The sequence below is a fragment of the Archocentrus centrarchus genome, chromosome 6 (genome assembly GCF_007364275.1).
Source record: "Archocentrus centrarchus isolate MPI-CPG fArcCen1 chromosome 6, fArcCen1, whole genome shotgun sequence".
In the NCBI taxonomy this organism is placed as follows: domain Eukaryota; kingdom Metazoa; phylum Chordata; class Actinopteri; order Cichliformes; family Cichlidae; genus Archocentrus; species Archocentrus centrarchus.
The window spans coordinates 21,134,672-21,159,761 of NC_044351.1; the positions used below are offsets into that span (position 1 = coordinate 21,134,672).

Below are 25,090 nucleotides of genomic sequence, written 5' to 3' on the forward strand. Positions count from 1 at the left end.
CACGGAAAAAAAAAGAGAGGAAAAAAAGATACACACGCATACATCACCTTATAACCAAAGCTTTATTTTAGCACAGCAGCCTATTGTCACAGCAGATTCTCTGCTGAGCCAGCTAAAACCAACTGAAAGCTAAATGCAAGCTGAAATGCCTGCATGCTGCTGATAAACTTTCTCACAAATTATCCAGTGAGACATTTAAAATCTGATGCAAACACTAGACTTTGGAAGACACATTAATAATAAGCTCCTCAGCTTTACTTTTCTCTGAAACAACACTGCAAAATGTCTCCCCTCACTGCCTTATATATGCAGTGCAAAGAATGGATCTTCTGAAGGTTTGACCTGCTCACCTAACAATCAGATAACAACCTGTTTTCATGTAATTTTCTGTTTCTTTTTTCCTTCATGTCACAGGTCACTGCATAGAGCTTAGATACAACCAATGAGCTGGACCGATTCCACCCCACCCCCACCCCTTCCCTCCCCAATTTGGATCCCACCCAGAGCCAGGTGTTATGCTGATAATTGGCCCACACTGTGGATTTTTGTTTCGCACTTGAGTGAACTGCTAGCCTCACAGACAGAAACATAGTCTGAGTACCAACTGGTTATTACCGCATAATTAATCATGTTTAGGCCGTGTTAACCAGATGTGTGCTATCAGGATACAGGAAACCTATGTATCTGCATTAATTGGTATAATTTGTCAAAAACATTGCGCATGCTTCCTTAACTTAGCTCTTAAATCAAAGCGAGCGTAGCTAAATAAGAAATTGACCTAGCCTTTCTGCTATAGATATCTGCACCTGTTATTCATGTTTCAAACAGACCCAGGCTGTTTTTTTTTAGTGTTTTGCTGTTTAGGAGTTTATATTTAACATGAGCAGACAGAATGAATTCCAGCTCTTTCCCGCTTTGTGGCTAGTTAGGACCAGTGAGGCCAAGGCAAAGAAGGGTGCTGTGTGTCCTTCTGACCCACCCTACAAATGAGAGGGTGCTGTGGTGCAGTGGCTGCTCCTAATTACTACCAAACAGCTGCAAACACACAGGGCTATAGCAAAGGGCCCCGGCTATACTGCCAGGACAGGGGACAAGCCCTACAGTGTGGGAAGGCCACAGGCAGCCCACTGCACTTCTTGCAACACTCAGTTCACTCCCACACCACGCGGCCCCCGCTGCGGCCCAGAGCTGCTGCTGCCTCATCAAGTTCTCTGGTTGAAATTGCAGGGTGGCAGGGGAATCATGTCTGTAAATGCGACCGCACTGACAAAGAAATGTCATGGTCCCTGTTCAGTTGGCTGGGACTTTGGGGAGGGAGGTATGTCTGTTCAGATCCATGCAGACCATGACAGCTGCAGAACTTTCGTCCAAGAAGGAAAACAGAGGAAAAACTGTAGCCTTCGATAGATACAGAGCAGCATATAAAGAAACCAAAGCATCTTTTAAAACAAGTTTAGACATAGACAAACAGACATATAGACAAACTGGTATCTAGTTAGATATTTTCCCACTCACCTGTCTGTTCCTTTCATCCATGATCCTCGTGATCTGTATCTTCTTTCGCCCCATGGCTGTCTCCTTTCCTGGTTCTCTGACACCTCAACAATATCAGAAAAACAACACTCTTTCTTCCCCCACTCTCCTAGCACATTGTGCAACAGTCTCTCTTCTTATATACACTCACTCTTCTCAAGACACTCGTTGTTCTTCAGCAGACCACACCACAATCTGAAAGAGGACCAAAAGAGAAAGGGAAAAAGAAAAAGTTAACTTGACACCCAGCAACGTCTCCTAAAGTACCAGAGGGCTCTGCATTTTGTCTTCAAGCACATTCAGAAAGTATGAGACCTACATAGCATGCCGTTATTTTGTCCACTGCCTGAACTGCTCCACAGCTGAAATCACTGAAAGACAGGTTCACACGTAATGGGCAGGAGCTACAGTATCCAAGTCTGCTCAACTAGTTTTTTTTTTTTCCAATTAGAAACTTATCTCTTAAAAGAACAGTTTTACATTTTGTTAGGTTTTATATCTTTCTGGCAAAGTTAAATTTGATACCAAAGCCATTGGTGTTTTAAATTGGTAAAAAGGATGGACACGTCTGTCCAAAGGTAACAAAATACACCCCCAGAACCTCTGAAGCTCACCAATTAGCAAGCAATCTCTGCTCAGTCTATAAAAAGTTAAGAGTAGAGAATAAAAAACAATTCAAAATCTTATTAAAGGTTATTTGCTTGGTTATTTCTTGGCTGAGAGCAGTACCTTCCTGGGGTCTCGGGTGGTTGCCTGGCAACTGGTTTCAACTGGTGTAAGGGAGCTCTGAACTTGTGGACAAATTTAGTTCCTTTCAGGGAGATTCACGTTAATCATTTTCTCCATTTCTAGGCTTTGTGCTAAGTTAAGCTAAACTAAGCTGAGCTAAGCTAATCTAACTAGCAACTGGCTGTTCATTTGACTTTTCAGGCAAAAGACTGGTATAAATTCTTCCAAAAAAGTCATGGAAAGAAAGTGAAGAAGTGTGTTTCCTTAAGTATATTTACCTACTTTAAGTAAGTATTTGTCTTGGTATTATTACTACATTTAATACGGTTTTTAAAAAAGTTGGAATACTATGTAGAAAATAATTAAGGAGATAATGCATGTTTTGCAAAGCATTTAAAAATGGTACAAAAGCAAAATGTGAAATGTGAAAATTAGAAATGTTTTAGTTTGTTGACAGCAACCTGCTTGGTACGTGGAGGAATATATACTGTATATATGTACTAAATATTGCTAGGTAGAATAGGTACATACATTCATGGCTCTTAGCAGGTCTTAAAATTAGGTAATACAACCACAGGTGAACTACAAAACATGACATATTTCACCATGTCTTTATTTATTTAATGAAAACAAAGCCAAAATGCAGACGCACTGTGTGAACGATCTAAGTCCATTTTTAATGTTTCCATAGCAATTAACCCTATGAAGCCTGAACCATTAAATCATTACCAGAAAATTCAAATTTTTAAAACTGGAGTATTTATTGAACTTTCTGACAAATTAAAAAATAAATAAAAGATAAAATTTCAATTTAAATATGTTTTCATTTTTGCTACATTGAGCAATTATGTGCAATTTATTGCTCACAGTAGCACTGCTTGTATCTGATTGCATACATCAGGTTTTTCAGGGAAAAAAAAAAATCATACTGATGACGTCAAGGTCTCAAATATTCATGTATCAAATATATTACACTTGGCATTACATCGTTAAGAAGGTAAGTAGCAGCCAGCTGTTGCTAATCAAATGCACTTGATTAACTGATAATCAGCAAGTGTGAGCACCTCTATAGAAGCGGAACATTTGGCAGTATGTAGATTTGAAGCATCCAGGTGTGTGTTAACACAATGCCAAAGAGGACAGACATTGGCAAAGAAGTTTGCAGATCATCATTCTACAGTGAGAAAGATTATTCACAAGTGGAAAACATATAAGACAGTTGCCAATCTTTCCAGGACTGGATGTCCCAGCAAATTCATCCCACAGACCATGTAATGCTCAACGAAACTTCAAAAAACCTAAAAGCTACATTTCAGACTCTGTACGCATCAGTTAGCATGATAAATGTTAAACTTCATGACAGCACAATTAGAGAAAGACTGAACAAGTATGGCTTGTTTGGAAGGGTTTCCAGGAGAAAGGGTCTTCTCTTTAAAAAGAACATGGCAGCATGGTTTAGGTTTGTAAAGTTGCATCTGAACAAAACACAGTACTTTGGGAACAATGTGATTTGGACAGACAAGACCACAGTGGAGAAGTTTGGCCATAATACACAGATCCATGGAAGTCAAACACAGCATATCAGCACAAACATCTCATACTAACTGTCAACCATGTTGGTGGACGGGGATAATTTAGGCTTGTTTTGCAGCCACGGGACCTGGGCACCTTACAGTCACTGACAACCATGAACTCTTCCACATACCGAAGTATTCTAGAGTCAAATGTGGAGCCATCTTTCTGACAGACAAAGCTTGGCCACAAACCGATTGAAATGCTTTGGTGGGACCTTTTGAGAGCCATGCATAAAAAATGCCCACAAAACCCAATGAAGCGAAGCAACGCTGTAATATACTACTTCTGCATTTTGGCCTAGTTGTTGTTAAATAGAAATAACACAGTGTGATGTATCATATTTTGTTGTTCATCTGAGGTTGTATAAAGATTTATTCACATTTTTTCTTGATATCAACGTCAAAAATTGTTTTAGAAGCCCTCCCTATGCAAATAACAAATTAGTCTGTCATGTTACCGTTTAAGTTTCTCTAATCAGCCTCTTTCCCCAACTGTGAACATAACCAGTTTCCAAAAGACAGAAAGAAGATCATCCTGTCCTGAGAAGGCAAATTATGGACACTGTGTCCTCTGAGGAGAAGGGCCATCTGGATTGTTACCCGTACACGGTTTAAAAGCGAGCATACATGATGGTATGAGGAGTAGGCTGCCTTTGATGGCTATAACATAGAAGTTGAAATCTATGCACAACACTCCCTTTATCTCATTCTGTGTTTATAGAATTAAATGAACTGTACATCAATGAAATGTAAAGTAGTTCATTCTTTTTTTATCGTGCTTATGGACCATATAATGTTTACCAAGGCATGCCGATGGCCCACGCGTGACACAAGCTAGGATTAAATAATGTGCAGTACATTTTACACAAATGCCTAACTTTTTTGAAATCTAGTTTGTAATTTATTATAGTTTAATCACATCATGTTTTGATAGCATTTTACAAAGGTTTTCTTGAAAGATCCAGATTTTAACAGAAAAAGTGTGCCTTACTCAGCCACTGACATTTCTTTGCACTTCCTGAACTTGGTTAAACTGATGCCAGCTTTACTCTTAAGATGATAAAGAGGGAGAGCCCAATTTGGTGTTGACAATAGGCTGGTTGAAATCTCCTGGGTTTCAGGAGAAGCCAGAGGGATAGAAAGAATTGGGAATATATTCCCACATGAGCTTGTAACCTGGCCAGTGGTTCAGACCACAGTGTTCCCCAGGGAACATCTAACTCTGTCCTCTCTCTACTTCTCTGGAAGAAGAGATATAGCCCCCTCCCTGGAGGCGCATCCATCACTTACACCCAGCAAATAGAAAATGTCCAAACAACTGCATTCCCCCTATGAGTACAAATGTAGAAAGGTTAACAACTCAGGCCATTAGATGCAGTCAGCAGTTGCGAGGTGAGGAAGCCAGGGGCCGATTTGGCAGTGAAAACGAAAATGACCAGTTGCAGTGGCACACAGTCATTATGGGTTACAGATGGACTGGCATTATGGTGTCTGGCTGTCTGAATCGGGGCTCCAATGTAGGCAAACTTGACTGAGATCACCTTGCTAACTTCCCACGCGTGGCTGTCTGAGCCAGGAAAGAAACTGTCTGAACCCCCACAAAGAATTTCCCCAAACCACATCACAACAGGCCAGGGAGAATGACGGTGCTCTTGTTCATTCAGCATTTTATACACAAACTAATGTTTGAATTAAAGGGAGCCCTGTGCAAAGGGTATCTGCTCCACTAAAGAAATACACTGGCCACCGTGTAGTGACAATAAAACTGTAGTTTTCTGTGTTTAATTTATGCATGTGCATGTGAATGTGGTCTAACTTTTGAGGTATTTATCTAATCATTTGTCAAGGTTAGTCTGAATTGACCACTGGAATTCTGTTATTTGAGTGTGTGCGTATGTGAATAGGTTTAGTGTAATATGAGTATAAACGGCGTGTACATATTCTTTCCTCTCAATTTGCAGAGGAGCTGTCACCGGAGGACAGTTCAAGTCTTGAGGCATAATAGACTGTGTCATGACATTTTATCTTGCACAAATACAAAATGACAAGCTGAGAGAGCCTTCAGACTGCAGGTGTGCCACACTCCCAACTTAGTGTCCATATTCATCACAAGTTAGTCAAAATCTAAAACAGCTAGCTGACAAAACATTATTTCCGGGATCTGAGCAACAACAATCACTGATATTTTACTGTGGTAGACTGTATCGCAACATACTTCAGTGTAAAATAAATAATGCAATTTCAACCTCCTGAAGTAAGGGGGATAATTCAGCTGGTCTCACTAACCGGATAAACATGTCAGAAGATGTTCAGATTACAAAGTAGAACAATGTCTGCACTGTAGAGGAGTGTGTGTTTCTGCGTGACACTCTAACTTCTCTTGAGTGTTGGAATGGGACAGAGTATCCGTTTATGGCCTAAATCATGTGGTCTTTGTACAAGTGAGTGTGCATGTGCGTAGGAAACAGAGACACAGACAATAAACATAAAAGGAGAAAAGCAATGAACCAGGACCAGGACACCATATGAGGTTATAAGACCATCTTAGTAAAAATGTGCAGTACAGCCACATAGCTGACATCTGTTAACTCGATGTGAATCTATTGGCAGAAAAGGACTTTTTGTTTTTATTTGCGTAAAAATCATCCTAAAATGATAACTGGGTTTTTGTTAGTGAGAGGCCACTAAATAGTACACAGTGCTCCTTTAACTACTGCAAAGGTTCCATTCAATAAATTATAAACCATTCTGTGGCTAGTGGCAAATTAGATATTGGCACTGACAGTGACCAAGCCGAGGGGATTACTATCACAGTTCCATATTAAATACAGTTTTCTATTCCAATTTATTTATTTACAGCTGTGAGATCGCATGTTTAAAGCTACCACTGATTCTTCTCTGCCTTCCACATGTGCCGCAACGATAATTTGATTGGAAGATTGTAGAAAGCGTCTTCTGTAAAACTGTAAATGACTCATGCAGCTCACTAATGTTAGCTTTAGTGTTAGCTATTTCAGCATTACACTTTCTGCTCTTTTCTATTATTATGAAGTTGATACACTGTAATGTTGCAATTTCATAGACTTTCAAGACAATACAGGAAATATTTTTGCACAATATTTACTGTGAACCCGACATTATCGAAAGCATTTTCAAGAAAAGCTACACGGATATTAAATGATTTAAGAGGACACAAAGTCACACCAATGCAGCTGTAGTTTGTGCATACAAAGCAGCACACTGTACAACAGCATTACATTAAGAAGACCTTGATGTGATACACCTGGTCCACTTTGATATAAACCAATCCAGCACTTCTGAAAGATGCTTACCAAACATTTGTAACACATAAATCAATGTGCAGAGAATATGTCACTGTAGAAACGGCCACAGCTTGACATAAAGTCAATATGGCATGCCTTACTATACCCACTGTTAAACAAAGATGCAGTTTTAGAATATGCTGTACCTATATGAGTGACTGAGCATTGCAGTTGTTTATGAACAGAGCCACAGTGATCCTCTGTGACGAGGTGCAACACTGGTCAAGTGACAGGAATGCTAGTCTGCTTCCTCCTCCCTTAAGACGGACCACTGAGACACTGGGAGGCTTGGTGACAGGTCTAGCTCTTTCACAATCAATAAAACATGCTCAATTCCCAGTGTAATTACTGGATCCAGCCTCCTCCCTCTTTCCTCGGAAGCCTGTGTTCGCTCCACAGAAAGTTGAAGCATTACTCTCTCATCTGCTGCCCTATATAAAAGGTAACATAAAATTACATTTCTGTTGTGAGACTTACCTAATGAGCACAAAATTAGGCCAGTGCCATGTAGTAAGTCTGTAATATAACTGAAGCTCATAAACTAAGAGTACACCTCCATTTTTTTCAGTCAACATCTCAATTGTCAAAATGTAATAAAAATGTATCAAAGATGATTCTGAAAATTCATTCAATGTGACTTGTGTTAAAGACGCACCCACCATATGTAGCTATATGCAACAAGCGTGCTTCCACTTCTTTGAAGGTGATGGACAGCAGCCAAAGTCTTGAGCACAGCCGTGACAGTTGCACTTCCTGAGCAAAGCAGAGTTAGCCTCAGTATCCTACCACAGGCCGTGGGCAGACAAGACTTAACTTCCTGCCCCTCCACTTCCTGTTATTCAGGACCTTTCTACGTGCGGGGAGATAGAGGGACGGGTGAGGTAGTGGGGAGGAAGAAAGGGAGGGACCACCTTGGGGATACCCTTCCCCTCTGATCCTTCCCCTTATTACCATCCTGAATGTAAGTCTAAGACTAAACAGAGGCTCATCTCTTGTGGCTTTGCCCTGTGTGCTTACTGTGTTTACTGTAAGGATCATTACTCGTGCTGGACGACGTGCACAGGATGCTTTCGGTCACTCACTTTACAATTAGCAGGCAGAGGCCTTTTCTAGTTATTCAAACACTCCAATGGTTACATAAGAATGAATCACAGCTCTCACAACTCAAGTTAATATACACTGAAACAACACGATTATGACAGAAGTACATTCCCGAGCATGCAACGGCCTCACACAGTAATCTGATGTGCATTGGCACGGGGATTCTGTGAAGTAATCCATGACAACGTTCTTAAGTGTATCAAACTCAAAGTGTCAACATTGTGGCTCAGTTATGATTAGCTTCTGGCAGATTGAAGACATAAAGCGAAGCGGCCTAAATCCACAGTTTTACCAATTTGTTTCAATGGCGCCTTGACACCAGCGCAGTAGGAAATGAACATCCACCTCTTTGTTCTTGCTTTAATCAGGAGGTGCTGTACCTGTAAATGGGGCTGTTGGCCTGAGGGGAGTGGAGGCAAGCCAGCCCTCTCACACTCACTCCCTCTTCCCTTTTGTGAGAGTGCGCTTATCTCCCTCTCCAGCAGTGAAAGGCAGTATTGTGGCCCCAGCAGCATCACTAGTGTTAATGTCTCCTGATGCTAATCTGACACACGGCTGATCCTTTAACAACCACTTTCTCTATCCCCTTTTTTTTTAGCCCTCCCCCTTCTTTCTTTTTTCATTCTTTCATGCTATTTCTCATGATTTATTTTTTCTTTTTTTATTTCTCCCTTTCTTTGAACTCATGTTATACATTCCCTCACCTCAGTTTCCAAGGCAACTAATGAGACATAATTAACATGAGCTATTGCAAGGGCATGAACAAAAAAGTGAAAAAGGAGGTTTTGAGAAATGTAGAGAGAGGTGGGGCAGTCTGCAAAACATGGACTTTCTGCAGCACTTCCCCTTCCTCTGTAAAGCATAGCTTGGGGTGACATTTCTCACACAGGAGAGATTTGAATATCATTTCAAGGAAAGGCTAAAATGCTTATGATATGAACACCTTGTGCGTGTTAAAAACAAAATTCATACAGTTTGCACTAAAGAAGACCCTGCAGGTCAAAATATCGAGAATATAAAATTAGGACTGGCAAGTCTTTCATGGGTTGCTTACAGATTTAAACACTCTAAGAATGTTTCGTCTTATTTCATTAGGCAATATGTTTCCCTGCATATTAAATCAGTCTGAACCTAATTCAATGAAGAAAGTATGAAAATGCATTGTTCAAAAGGAAACATTGACCTGCATGTAGGGACAGTCACAAAGCCAGCAGTGAGTGCCTGCACTGAAATGGCAGCCAAGCAGACAGCGAGTGGTTAATCTGCCCTGATGACTGGAAGCTCAGTCCAACTCTCCAATGACCCAGCTGTAATCCCACAATGGATCAATGCAAGTTCAAACAATCCTCCATGCTGCTAGCACCTTGCTTTGGTTGGGGGGATGGTGGTGTAAGACAGGGACCAGGAGACAGAAAGCTACTTATCACCTGCAAAATGACATCAAAAGGAAAGAAAGCCCCACAGGATGAACTTGTTCTCACTGAGAATGCGCTTCACCGTGGGCTACATTGTACTGTATAGACGGCTGAATGGAAATGTTGCCGCTTTTCAGATAAATATGAGACATGTAGCCAATCTGCAAAATATGAATGACGATGAGTGGATATAACAACTCATAACTGAAGGACATCATATGCTGACAGCCTTAGCAGACAGACATCCTCCATCTCACTCTCGCAGTAGTGTCAGGGGATGAGAGGACTATGCAAGGTGACTTTGACTAAGTGCCTAGGGGTTTCGTGAGAAAACGCCATTGACATTACATTAATTTCATGTCTCTTTTTTAACTGACTTAGTGCCACGGAGGCCTGGAGAGCAGAAAAAAAATGAAACAGACATTTTGCTTTAGCTTCAAGGCACAGGCAGTGGGGATCTAGAGGCCAGGAAGACAACAGTGACAAATAGGTGACATGATGTGATACCAACTTTTTCCTCATTATACGAGTAATTTAACAGAAGGATGAGACATTCAGTCAGCAGATCAGGATAAATGTTAGTCAGAAACTTTCCACTGCACTTCACGTGTGTTTGGGTTTGACAGCAGTTTTGCCTATGAAAGAGAGACAGAAAGAAAACAACAGAGAGAGAGAAAGAGAAGGGGAGTGGGAGAGAGAAGACAGTATGACTGTGTTAACTATGTGGAAAGATGTAAGGGAAACAAGACTAAAAGAAGCACCCCGCACCCATCCCATCCCACCTCTGTGGTAGTGTGGCAGTGTGCGGCAGCTGCGTTGTAACATAATTACTGCTGGGACACTTCTATTCCCAATGATCCATTTGCGTCAGTCAGGTTTTCAAGCCCAGCCAATGAATGGATTCTCAGTTTCTCAAGGATAAAGAGATGACCCTCACCTAACAGTTATATCCATTTCATGTAGAAAAGCTACTCTCCTCCTCAAGGTAAATCCCTTGATGCATATTTGAGTCAAACTTTCATGAACAAAGAAAATCACGATAACTTCCTCAATGCAAGGGCAGGGTGATGAATTATGTCTCATTAAAAATGAATGTGCTTGATGACATAGATATACAGTTGAGTTGCTATAGTGTCCTGCTAGCATGAGTATTTGCCACTAAAGTATTACCATTACTATTAAATTACAGATTTGACATTTTATTTTTGAAATAAATAAGTTCCAGGCAATCTTGGGGCAATCCAGAAGGTTATTTAATAACATTTACATTTACATAACAGTGGTTACGGGCAGCACGGTGGCGTAGTGGTTAGCACTGCGGCCTCACAGTTAGAATACCATCTGGAAGGCCTGGGTTCGATTCCACCTTGGCCCAGGCCTCTCCCTCTCTCTGTGTGGAGTTTGCATGTTCTCCCCGTGCTTGCGTGGGTTTCCTCCGCGTACTCCGGTTTCCTCCCACATTCCAAAGACATGCACTTACTGGGGTTAGGTTAATTGGCTAATCTAAATTGCCCATAGGTGTGAATGAGAGCATGAATGTGAGTGTGAAAGGTCGTCTGTCCCTCTGTGTTGGCCCTGCAACAGGCTGGCGACCTGTTCAGGGTGTACCCTGCCTCTCGCCCTATGACAGCTGGGATAGGCTCCAGCCCCCCCGCGACCCTTAACAGGATGTGCGGAAGCGAATGGATGGATGGATGGATGGATAACAGTGGTTACCAAATTTAATAGACCACCACTCACAATTCAAGGTTTAGTCCCAGTTGCTCTAAATTTACAGTATTGGTAATTACCAATTTTTTTTTTTTATGTTTTCATAATGGTTAATGCACCAGTATTCTAGCCGAGTTTAATTGAAATATTTTGAATGCTAAAATATATTTATTGTTAACCTTGAATTTTAAAAATTTACAGTTTTATGAAAATGCAGGAAAAATTGTAAAGCACATATATTTTTTTTTAATTAAGATGCCAAATTACAGTTACTTAGTTGCATTCCTGAACAGAAACATTAGTTTTCGTGGTCGGACATTTTGCTTGATTAATTCCTGACTTCTCAGAGAAGTCCAGGGTGCTTGTTCAAATTTTGGTATTAGAAATGTGAATTCAGTTCAGTAAATTCAGCAGTTTTTAGTTTTAAACAGGTTTTTGATAGATTTCTAAAATATTTGTATTTTCTAGCTTTTCTGACTAATAAATTGGTTAAGCTGTGTATGGTATTACCAACTTGAGAAACCGATGAAAAATGTTACCCTACAAACATAAAGTTTTTTGCAAAGAATTTTTAAAAAATATCAAACCTGCAAATTTTTTTTTTAACTTGTTTAAAGTTACTCAGTTAACCTAAAATGACCTTTTTCGGTTGCCATGGTAATGTGCCTCAAGCTGAATCAGCAGCTGGCGTGGGAAAATTAAGCAACCAGTAGCGCCAAAATGTATTCTTACGGAGAACTAATTAGGTGGTATTTATCTCTGACCACAGAGACTATGGATGTAGCTTGCAAAACAAGCCTGCTAACATAAGCTGAAGATTTAGCACATCCCCCTATCATCTGCATATCTTCACTTTTAGCTCCGTTAACTTTAGACAATATAAATGATGTATGTAGCTTCCAGGTCTTAAAAGTGAAGCCAATCCGGAATGGCCTCCAGCGGGTGATACCTGTAGCTGCCTAAAGATTTCTGGTCTTACAGAAGTCTATGAAGCAACGTCTCTCTGGAACTTTCCTGCTCAGTTCATGGTCTCAGTCATTCATTTTTGGTCATACTAAATAAAAATGTAGTCGATTTTGTAAAATTTGGTCCTACTATGTTTCATGCTATCTGGGGTATGCTAATTACTTGTGATTGACAAGTCATTAGCCAATGAGTGTGCGATTTCACAGTAATACCCGCCACTTTCTCATCACATCACGTTTCAAAACACCAAGATGGCGACAGCGAAAACGCTCATTTCAAAATGGGACTAAACAAACCAGCGGGCGCCATCACTGTAGCTATGTCCATCTTTTATGCTGTCTACGATGCTAACTTTAGTTGAAGTTTAATAATTGGAGTCCAGAAACTAATGGGTTACATCCGTCTTTTGTGTGCAGTCAGTTCTCCAACCAACAACGCTGCTCTGTTGAAGTGACACGTTATGGACTAAGTAGTGCTTCTGAAGATACGGATTTCTGTTAGTCACACAAAAGTATGTTAAATAGTAGTACACATATTGGCTATGGTGCATAGTATGAGTTTTTATAACATTATTTTACTTTGCATTTGGCTTTGCAAGGGCCAAGTGTGCAACTAGATTTTTGAATTTCCTTAGGCAACAGCCTATCCCATAGTATCATACCATAAAGTTTCATTGTGACTTAAGAAACTTCCCAATTAAACTCATTTATAAATTATTTCTAATCAGCCAGTTTAAATTATATGCTTAAAACACCAATGACATATTAATATCTTACTGATCGCCTCATATTAACCCTGTTGGTTAACAAATTATGTCTCCAAGCAAAAGCCCTTCATCACCAATATTCCCTGTGACAATGTGTCAGTTTCACAAGTCATTGTCTTAATATAACACAACATGAGCATTGAGTACACTATATAAACAAATACTTCCTGTGTTACCCCTTTGCTCTGTTAAAGTATTTTCAGTATTTCCCTATTTTTACTATTTAATTTTTTTTTTGTTGTTGTTGCTGAATATTCCGTTTCACTGCCAGTTACACACAGACACACAAACACACATGGAGTAATAAAAACTAATGCATGCATGCTCCGAGAGGTTTATAAATTTGCATAGAATTACAGTGTGGCTCTGTGGTCTGATTTGGTATGATGGCATGTGTCCATTTGCACGGTTGTCCTTCATAAGACGGACTTCTCACCAGGGAACAATAATAATGCCAAACCAATAGGGAGCAACAGTCCCCCCCACCCTTGAAGTAAGCCTGTGAGCTGTGTTAAGTGTCATGGCAGCTTTTGATGTTGCACAGACCGCAACTCAGAAATGGTAAACAGCAAAGATGAACCAAGATCTTCCTCCAGGGGGAATCCACAGTGTAAGGATATTAGGGACGTTATGCATAATGTGTCTCAGCAGCAGCGCATTATTCAATCCCAACATGTCTTTTTTAAACACTGGGAACCCAGATTAGATACAGAACTTCTAGATATTCAATTCTCCACAGCATTTGAAAATCAGCAGGAAGATTTCACTAAACAAATAGCATGTTCTGGAAGACATACATGGAGTCCATATTGTTTAGGAGTATAGTGACTGGGTGTCTTCAGAAAATGTCTGCTCTTAATGGAAAAAAAAAAAGTTAAAAAGCTCAGAATAAATATTTGATTTTCTCTTCCCATTTTTATCTTCCACTCGATGCCTCTTTCCCACAGTGTTCCATTACATAAAAGGTTTATGCAATCTGAGCAGTGAGGATGGCCATGAGTCATAACAACAATGAAAGGGGCTAGCTAAAGTAGCACTGATTTTTTTCTTATATATATATATATATATATATATATATATATATATATATATATATATATATATATATATATATATATATATATATATATATATATATAAATTGGTCTTTTAACACTGCATTTCATATCATTTTTATTACCTTTCAAATAATGAAACTGCTCACTCATCTCTGAGTACCATGTGACTGAGAGATGCTGGAAGTGTCTGGAAAAAGTAGAAAATCTGGGTTTGTAAATTATTTGTCATGGTGCTTTATGTTGTTAAGGTTCTTTCAGGTCACAGTGGGTGACAGTTTTCATTTTTAATAATCACTCACGTTATCACTTTGCTTCATGAATGACAGTAAATATCAGTTTTAAAGTGGCTTTTCCTGAAAATGTGCATGGCAGATCTGCCCGCCTTAGTCTGATATGTATTGACATGAATGGTCATCATTCACCGTGCAAATAATCAAATGGGTATTTCAGTAGCTATAGCCCAGAGTTTCTCCCAGATCAGATGATATGTGTTAGCTGTCACATGAACACTGTGTGCAAACACAGAGAGAGAGAGAGCGGGGAGACAGACAGGGAGGGGGAAGACAGAAAGACCCCCAAAGGCTTTGGTGAAACTTGTCTCTCCAGGAAACAGAAAGATTCCTGGAGAGGCTCTGGTCCTGTGTCCCAGCTTCAGATAGCTAATTGCCTCTGGTCCTCTATCCCAGGGCCAGCGGCTCATGATGAATCCCCACCTCCCTAATCGCAATACCCGCTGTGAACACCTCTGTTAGTTGGACCAATGACATAGGTTCAGGGGAGGATTGAAACAAAGTAAAGAACAACCCAGTCTGACATGAATCCAGGATGGCAACAGCCAGTGGAAACACTACACTATTTTCACCTAGATCTGCAGCCCACAGCACACAGATGGAAAGTGGACTGGGAGAAAGGAAGAGGACAGACGGGCAGACGCACAAACAGCGGGTAGACTCAACACCTCACTCACAATCACAGTCACACTATGAAGAGCTGGGATTTGGAGACTGGAGATGCAAAGACAATCATTTCTGAATGCCCTGGACTTAAAGTGACAAGTTTTAACTGAATTAACACACAAAAAATGACAAATAAGGCCTGCCAGAGTACAAATAAAGAGAGTCATATTTACTCTTCTGGATGACGTTTTAAGTAAAATGAGATCATGGCCAGTAACTATTAAACTCACCCAGGCTTACACTTCCATTTAAGTGGCCAACATCAAAAAAACAATCTCATCATCCTGAATCTACACACAAAACATGCTCAGCACATTGTACAACGGTTTGAAAACTCAAACACCAACTACAAAGAACATGCATAACTCACTGCAGTGTTCATGGTGCTATAGCTCTGCTCAAACAGTAGAGAGGAAGACAACTTTGAACTGTAAGTCAGAGCCCTGCGGTGAACCGGAGCAGCTTCCACAGAGCAGAGGGGGCTGGGTCACTTCCTTTCCCTGTTCATATGGCTGATGTGTGCTGGAGAATAATAGGAGGAATCACATCCCCCCAGCTGTCCTGGTTCACAAGGCTTCTCAGACAGACAGAAAAACAAGGATATTACAGACAAGGCCTCCTTCCTGCAGCTGAATTGGCCACAAGGCCGGTCCAGCTGCAGGAGATCCAACTGTTCCTTCCCAGCAGCTACTGAACTTTTAATCAATGAGCTCTGTGTATGAGCTATGACACCTAAGACTCACAGATGTAATTAATACACCAGCCATTGATAAACACTTTTTAATGTATTCTGCTTCTTGCTATTTTTGGTAACCTAAGGGAAGGCTACATTAAGTGGCTGTAACTGATGATTCAAAGAGCCTATATTAGCACTCTCTAACAACATAGTAAACACCTTCATCACTCAGACCTTACCAGACTTTGAAGAAAGTTTACTTTGCACACAGTTCAACTGTTCGTCTGTTGATGAGGCTTCTACTTAATCGACTCTATACAAAGACAGAGAAGTTAAATCTCAAGCGAGCGATGCTTTTTAAGATCTACAGTAGAGCATGAGTAATTCAATACAGTGGGGTATATTAGCAATCATGGGAGATCTTTTGATCTAGTAAATTATATTATAATATATTCCTTTGATTTATGTGTTTTTCACAGTCTCATTAAGATGCGGCTAAAATGCAACGCAGCAAAGAGATGTCTTTCTTAACTTCATCTTAGTTTTATACATGATATTGTGTAGCAGCATCATTCACTAATATTAGGTCTGCATGCAGGCAAACGACAACAAGAAAACAAAGTGAAAAATACTGACTGAAAGCACAGCACGCACGTGCTTTGACCGTATGTCCTTTGAGTGTAGCTAACTCGCTTCAGAAATGAAGCACAGTGTGATTCTGTGGTTTTTCTTGCAGTCCAGAAAACCAAAGACACGGGAGGAGGCATCTTAAAGGTGCTAAATGACTCGGCTTGTCAAAGTCACCACCTTTGCTCCGCCGCATGCTTCCACAGCCTACCCTCCCAAACCACACCAAGTGCGCATTGGCCAATCAAAACGTAACCCAACAGCCACCACCTGAGCAACCAAGAAACTCCGAATGGCAATTTACCAATTACAGAAAAAAAAAGTGATTGCATAATAATAAAATATAAAATATAACCCCATCACTGTCTTGTTTCTTCACCATGACAGTCTGCTATGTGAATAGATTGACGGACTACAGTGGCAAAAGCAGGCTGAGAGCAAAATTACAGTGTGACTCTGTGTGAGGATCTTCCTGCTGAGTCTCCTGTGTGGTCCAGGTTGAAGAGGTGAAGAGACCTCCAGCCAGGCCTTGTTTGAAAGAGCAGGAGAGACAGGAAAAGACGGTACGGCCTTAAGCTGCTCTGCCCTGCTCAGCAGCACATGTGCTGAGTGAGCCAAAAGGGTGGCTTACCACCAGAGGTCCCAGTCAAGGGCAGGACAGTTGAAAGGTCACTGCTAGCTGTCTTGCTATACAAACAGTACCTCGGTGAGTAATGCCTTCAACCTCTGAGCTTACATCAGGCTGTTAAAAGGAATTTTAAAAAAATACTGGAGATTAGGAAAAGAGTTTCAATCATTCATTCAGTTAGAGAGCTATGCATTTTTTTCTTAATTATTTTAGATTGTTTTACAACACATAATAACCTTAGCATGAGTTTTGCCAGTGGGTTTTGTGATAGCTCAATTACATTTCAATTTAGTCCGTATATTTTAATGAGTCAGATACTTCATACAAGTTGCTGTTGTCAGTCACCCACTGCTAGTTCATGCCCATACCAGTGGCTCAAGATCACAACACATGAATGTCCTGTCTAACAGAAGAGGCTAGGCAAATGCTAAAGAGAACAGCAGCCAGGAACTCAATACTGAAGTAAGTGACCAGCACTAACCAAAGACCCAAAGTGACTCCCACAGTCCAGAATTTATCAGACACATGAGTGACCTGATTAGCATTAACCAAAGAAAAAAAAAAACTTGTAACTTAACATGACTAATTATATGTTTATATTAATAATAGTACTTAATAGTCTATGGGGAGCAGTCTACAGTTAACTGCAGCCTAAAACATTATCTCCCAGGCTCAAGATTCTGCATCCAACCTCCAGGTCTCACAGAGGAACGCTGGAATCTCCATACTGATGATACAGCTCCAATACGGAGCGCCAACAAACAATGAATCATGCTAAGATGTTTTAGTTAGGAAGACTGATTATTGTTATGAATCTGACTCTTAATTCAAGTTCATGCAAAAAAAAAAAATTAAAGGAAAGATAACAAAGAAGAAAAAAGAGCAAAGACAACTGTACGTTAGTGTCGCCTGAAGTTAACTGCCGTCAGTGAACACAGACTCAGTATCTAGCAGCAAGTTTAACGGACCAAACCAATTCAAACAGCTGGAGCTGTGGGGGATTTGCCAGAGAGCACAACTCCACTTAAATCTACTTGCCAAATGTAGAGTATAAAGTTAATAACTAGCCGAGTATAGATGCAAATTCAGGGATACACAAAATAAACCTAGGGATTCAAAACACAGATAGATAAATAATCATGCAAAAGATTTAAAAAGCTTTAAAATAAATATAACAATCAAATTACAGCGTATAATACTGCAATATCCCTAAGTGCTTTTTTTTTTTTTTAAAGAAATCTGCAGTATAAAAGAACAGCTTGGCTTACCAAACAACCAGAGAAACACTATCCTCTTTATTGGGCCAAGAATGTTCAGCTTCTATCTCTTATTTTTCATTCAATGCATCCTTGGCTTTCAGCTCTCTGCTGTTTTGTCCTCCTTGAAAAAAATGTCCTGGGAGGAGGAGAGTGGAGGAGAAAAGACTTTCACTCAGTGATTCAGAGGCATCGTGTAAACGCCAGCATTCTCCTTCTGACAACCGGCGTTAATTGCAGATCCGACTCGCCCACACACTCCACATTTCTCCTGGAAGGAGAAGCTGAGACACTGAGATTGAAGTGGGATGAGGAGTGCAGTAAAAGATGCTGCAGCTGCCCATTCCTCGCACCGTCACCACCTCTCATTTCTCCCTTTCCACTGAGAACTTGTGCTAAGACGCAAACAAGCACTTACACACATTTACACAGGCATGCAGGGGCACACAAACATCACATATAACAAGGCTAAAACATTTAATAAACAGTGGTAGTCATTGCGCAATATCAGCCCTCATGATTAAATAAATACAGGACAAAATTTCATACTCATAATATTAAAGCTCTCTGTGTGCTTGTCTAATGGAATCTATAGAACGTTTGAGGTCTCTGAGGTTAGTGCAACAGTTCACAGCATGCGTGAGAAAGACATTTATGGTGGCCCTATCTGCGCCTTCATATTCATTCCTTTGACTAATATATGACATAAATTGTTAAAACGATATTCATTTCAGCACGATGAAAGAATCCCTCATCTGCCCATTAGACATAGGAGCTCACGTGATGTAGATCATGAGCAACAAGGCCCATTACTGGTGAGGCCTGGGGCAGCACAGAAGCTAATGACTGCAGATTGGAGGGTGCTTTAATGCTTTGCTTTAGAAATCACTGGCAACCAGCTGGTACGGTAACATGCATGCCGCCAGAGTAACGGTAGCACAAAAAAGGGCAGTGAGAAAATGCAAGTATGCTTTAATACTGGTATAACAACTCGTGCCCCTGAAAAACTGCTTCTTTACAGTGCAATTTGTCATTGGTTCAACCTGATAAGGGGGTGATTTACTGTAAGCAGTAAAAGATTTACACCTGTGGTAAAGACAGTCATATTTTATATATCTAAAATGCAAAGCTTTTTAACATGTTGAAACATAAGTTTGATTTTGCTAGGTTTTATCTACACAAAAAAACACAATTTACAAGTTAAAATGTGTCATACAACCAAATGTTTTCCAGAGTACATTCACTCATGAATCAACTTATAAAAACAAGGGCAATCTCAAGTCTTATTTTCTGTTCCAACTGAATAAAAACTACTCCTTCTGTGCAATATTAATGAGCTATGCAGGGTGTAGCATATACTAAAAACATTTGAGAAGGTCAGGTTACCGTTGGCCATTTCCCACTCTGGCCAGGGGTTAAGGTCACCAGAGTGCCAGAGATTCAAAGCAACACCAAGCAGCAGAGACTCTCTTTCACGAGCTCCGCTTCCCAAAGACCCATATACAGCTTAACTTAAAGGTGTGGTGCGCTGTCAGTTTGCCTGTCACTTAAATTCATAAAATGTGGCATCTTCAAGTGATCTTTTTAACCAGGGAGAAGTCTTAAAGGACAAAGATTATCTAAAATAGCTCACATTAATTCACTTGATTGGGCACATTTTGGCTAAGCTTATTTCAGTTTTAACCAGTCATTTAACCCATCATCTCTTTCAACTAATTATGAAAATATACAGTCACATACGGTATATGCACCTGCCTCATGCAACTTCCTCTGGTAAGAGAAAAAAAGGCCAAAAAATTCTTTATTTATTTTTATTAAAGGAGGTTACGTGTTTTTAGAAAACATACAATTTGCAGCAAACTCACACCAAGCAACTTTTGTTACCGCTGTCACCGTGTGAGCTCGCCTGATGTCACCGTGATGGCTCAACAGTGTTATTATATACACACTGATTACTATTTTCCTCAAACGACTCGCCTGTTTTACAAAGTACAGCTAATCATTTCACACTTTGGACAACAAGTCAAACTCTTTTTTGTTTTAACAATTCACAAAATGACCATCTACCAGAGCCTACAGTACAACTTATTACCGGCTTAAGATGAGTCCTACAAAAGTTTCTAACAATTGACAGATATCAACAGCGCGCGCGTCTGGCGACACCCCTAAACCCGGCACTTGGGTATTTTACGACATAGAAAGCGACTAAATATCCAGTGTGACTTATGTTAAATATCGCAACTTTTACGGTGTCTTGTCAAAAATGCTGCTTGTTATCGGGAGAAGACAGATAGCTGTCTCCTAATGTCTCCCAAATCCACTCTACGTCTCCCTCTTGCGCTTTTCTACTCTCACTCTCACTGTAGCTACAGTATCGCTGCCACACTCCGCAACATTGTTTCTATTTCCGTTACTCACCTTTACTCCCAAGTCAGTCGCTGTATATAGACACTCTATATCGGTGACTCCAGTGGATAAACGTAATTTCAGTTCACATTTACACGCTGACGCGCTATTTTAGGGGGAGCTGACAAACTCAGAAAAGCCAGTCTCCCTCTTGTCAGTAAGACTCCTCCCCTCATCTGACGAACTGCCTCTGCCCCCCCAACTCCCTCCTTTCGCTCTCTCTCTCTGTCTCTCTCCCACTCTCACATACACATACTCACACACACACATACTCTCTCTCTCTCACTCTGTCACACACACACGTACACACACACACAAACACACACACACTCACAAAGTCAAAACATGTAGGCTACAAACTGTCTGAACAGTGTTTTTTTTCGAAAACCTGAACATGTGAGCTTGAACAAATGTGAAGTAAAAATTGCCGATTTTGAGGCAACTGCCCCCCATCTCCGAAAAAAAAAAGTATTACATGTAACAAAACGATTATTGAGATATGGCCTACATTCTCCTTCCTTTAAGGCGGAGTTCATGTTTGAAAAGCTACTTTTCCAAACTCACTGGCCTCAGCCTCATTACAAACTACTTTTGACGTCATATCTCTAAGACAACAGCGATGGAATTCGGTTTGAAGGGCAGTTCTTACAGCCAATGAAAACTTGCAGCGCCCCGTGAGCAGCTAATCACGGGAAGCAGGCGGGACCTGTGTGACTCCCATATGGACATGTCACGTGTATTTGCGGGGTCATCGTCACAGGAGGCGTGGCTAGCAGCTTCTGTAGTGCCGAGTGGCCCCGCCCCGCTGTTTATGCTGGCGTTTGGAGGCAGGTGTCATTTTCTCTTGCAATTAGGCGTTTATTATGGATTTTATAGACTTGATTCTGGAGCAAATTTGCAAATGGGCTGCTATTACGATTAAATCTGGCATTTTAGAAGCCAACAGGGCTTTCTGATTTTAAATGAAGCCTAAATAAAAGGGTATTTTTTCTTTCACTTTAAATGTGAACTTAGACTGTATTTATGAAGAAACTATTGTAGCTTCATTTCCCTCCATATTATATATAATGTATTTCTTTATATCTTACTACCTAACGGCAGATTAATATAACATTTGTCTTAACAAGTTACATCAACTTATGCCTCACAAGGATGCATCATTAATTTTAAGATAGTCTGCACATTTTGTTTGCCTCTATAATGTGTTAGACATTTGAGATTTCAAATATGAATGAATGACATATACATTGTGCTTCTGCTGCTTTAATAAGGTAAAGGATCTACTTACATTACCGGTCAAAAGTTTGGACACACTTACCCATGTGTCCAAGCTTTTGACTGGTACTGTATATAAGTGCAAAGTAGCTTAACTTCGTCTTGGGTGGAGCACACACAGTTTTGTTGTATCATGTACAATGACAATAAAGGTCTGTTCTATTCTATTCTATCCTGAATGCACAGTTTTGAGACCCAGGAGTTATAGATGTTTCACAAAAGTTTCACATATTAGGCTACTTGTTAACTAGAAGTAATGGCATCTAAAAAGAATCACTGCTTCAAATACAGTAGCACTATCATTTTGTAACATAATAGTAATTATATACAGCTGATAAAATCAATTTTAGGCCACAAAGAGTAACCACACTTTTGATATCTGAATGTATTTACTTCCTCTAAATGCTTTAGACATTGCAATCAAGGCAATTTCGTATTACTGCCCAGTGAGAGTATGGTTTGATGGTACTAAAGTGAGACACTGTATGCTTATTTAGGAATACTCCTCTAATGCCATTATGTTTTATTATACTGCATGCTCTAACAACTAATGAAGGACACGGTTTTGCACAAAGTAGATTTGTGTTTGTCTAGTCCCCAGCGCATTGTGCTATCTCTCTCACCAGTTACTCCCAGTCCTAAAAGGAAAGGCCGTGTCTGCTGTTCCTGGTCACTCCTGATTCCTTGTAGGTTTAGGCCAAGAAGTCAACCCCCCCCCCCCACACACACACACACACACACACACACACACACACCCCGACATCCACCCACTCAGTGGCAGCTGAGATAGAAGCTAAGAAAATGAAGGATGCTTAGATGGATGGTGAATTTGTTTGCTCTACACTTTGCCTCTCAAGTCTTAAGGCATATTACACATGAATTAAAATGACCAAATAAAACTGTCAAACAAATACAAAAGGGCAGTGGTATTGTTCCAGTTCTAGCCACGACTATTGATTTATACTGTCCTTCCTTTTAATTTCCACAATTATGCTTGCATTTCATATTGTAGCATCATATTGTGGGGCAACATACATTTTTGTTGTTTGATTGTGGGCTGTCATTTAATTCTTACTTGTAATTTGTGTGTTTTTCAAATTTATGTATTCGTAAGCGCCATATGAGAACTTTATTTATTTTATTTTTTTTACTTACAACAATATTGCATCTCCTAATCAAAACAAAAAAGTGAAGTCTTGGTTGTTGTGATCCTTTACGAGTTCCAGCTGATGCCAGCTGACAGTAATGTGGATCCAAGTTCCTCACAGTATCTCCTTAGCAGCACATTTGTGTTAACATACACCCCTCCCATCTTCTCAAACTGAGACCAGCAAAAACAGAAGAAAAAAAACAACCACAAAAAATTTTGCTATCAATAATACAACAAACACCAAGGCGGTGAGCTGCATTAGCTCGTTAAGTTTAATGCAATATAAAGCAGTGGACTAAAATCTGAAAAAGGATGCGTGGTAAGGTTATTTCCTGAATCCACATTATCAAGGATGAAGAGAGAATCTAAATAAAACCTGGCATTAGCGTCACATTTCATCTCACATCATGTGTAAGGCGTAAAAACCTTTTGTGACACCTGTGTCTTACCTGTTGTTCTACAAACGCCTTCACAGAACCTGCTGTTCCGATCTCCACCTTTCCTTCTGCGAGCATTGACTTTTCTTATTTCTTCTTTATGTTCTGCCTTCTGCCTACAACTCTTCTTTCTGCTGCTTTTGTGTCACTCTACCCACTGATTTACCTCAAAGCCAGACCAGCTGGCTTTGGATGCTTCCCTCCGAGCCCTAAGAGGCCCGTCTTCACACCCTGTTCTTTCTCTTGTCCTTTGGTCTCTCTACCGGCAGAGAGCAAGGGGCAGTGGTTTGAAGGGTAGGACCCCAGATGGACATAGACATGTTGGGCATGCATTATGCGATGGGGCTTGGCTCACGGCTCTCTAGACCAGCCACAGCTGTCAGTCATAACTCCGCTTACTAAGATGTTGAGGACTTTTTTCCCCCCCTTCTCTATCAGAAGGATGACAAGGATAAAAAACAAATTTTCTCTAACCAACAGCTTTTGAGAGAATGCCGATTTAGTTTATGTCTGAGTCTTACAGGTAGTTTGTTTTTTGGTGAAACAAGTCAGTGCAAATTATTTTTTCATTCAGACAAATAAACATCTGCATTTTTTTTTTACTATTTTATCAAATGACTGTTTGCTTTTTTACATATATGACACAGTAAGTGATGCATTTCAACCAGCTGAATAGGCATGCCAAATAATGGTTTGTTCCAACAGGGCTTTGATGCCGACAGCTGGCATTTCCAACTTACATTGCGCCAGACCACAAATAGACCCAGACACTCTCCAATTAAAAAATGCATGCAGCTCGCTTTATTAAGCCATAAGAGTCACGTCTGATCTATCTTATGATCGCGAGGAAAGAAATAGATGCTTATATTGTAAATGAGAAAAACACAAACAGCACTCAGAGTCACACAGTTTCCCGAGACAGCAGTCTGACTACAAGAATCTAAAATAACATTTCATTATCTGAGGCTCATTAAAACAACATTTCTAAAAAGTCCTCAACACTCCTCACCAATCCCCTGTCCTCCACTCGCTGCACATTACACCTTAGTCATGGGACATAGACTTCTAATAAATGCCACACTGAATATCAGTTACTTTTCTTACAATGACCCTGAAATATAGTCAGCCATTAGAAATACAGTAGTACAGCATCTTACATAATCACCAAATAGGTTTATGAATTAAATGTGGAAGTAACAGAGTCCTGTAAGATGAAAACACTAAAGTATTTAAATCTAGAAGAGATTTAACAGCATCATATTTAGAAAAGTGTTGATTGATTGAAATGATATTTTCAAAGTGCGACAGCTTTTCTTCCAGGCTGATTTTTTTGGTGATATTGATGGTACAGAAAGTCCTCCAACAAAGTCGTATCTGAGTCGACCACAGCAACGTGTTAGATAATCAAGATCGAGATCTAAAAATACTCCTTGTCTCACAGTTTGAAAGTCTTCTCTCATTACCCACTGTAATTAAAAGTAACTACGGCATTCAAGCTCCAAAT

The 25,090-nt window shown here is 40.1% G+C and overlaps 1 protein-coding gene across 6 annotated transcripts in view; it reads right to left on the reverse strand.

Annotated features, from left to right (window-relative positions):
• Positions 1–20,889, reverse strand: part of mef2aa (myocyte enhancer factor 2aa) — a 61,488-nt gene extending 40,599 nt beyond the window's left edge. For 4 of the 6 annotated variants that reach the window (XM_030730717.1, XM_030730713.1, XM_030730718.1 and 1 more), the window contains exons 1-2: positions 20,737–20,889; positions 1,516–1,728 (exon numbers count right to left, since the gene is read on the reverse strand). In XM_030730717.1, coding sequence (XP_030586577.1) covers positions 1,516–1,569 — 54 coding nt within the window. In that variant the 5' untranslated portion in view covers positions 1,570–1,728; positions 20,737–20,889. Of the gene's footprint in view, positions 1–1,515; positions 1,729–1,852; positions 1,874–18,330; positions 18,458–20,736 lie in introns of those variants that run through there. The other 2 variants (XM_030730714.1, XM_030730715.1) reach the window with 2 other exon arrangements.
• Positions 20,890–25,090: the final 4,201 nt, after the last annotated feature.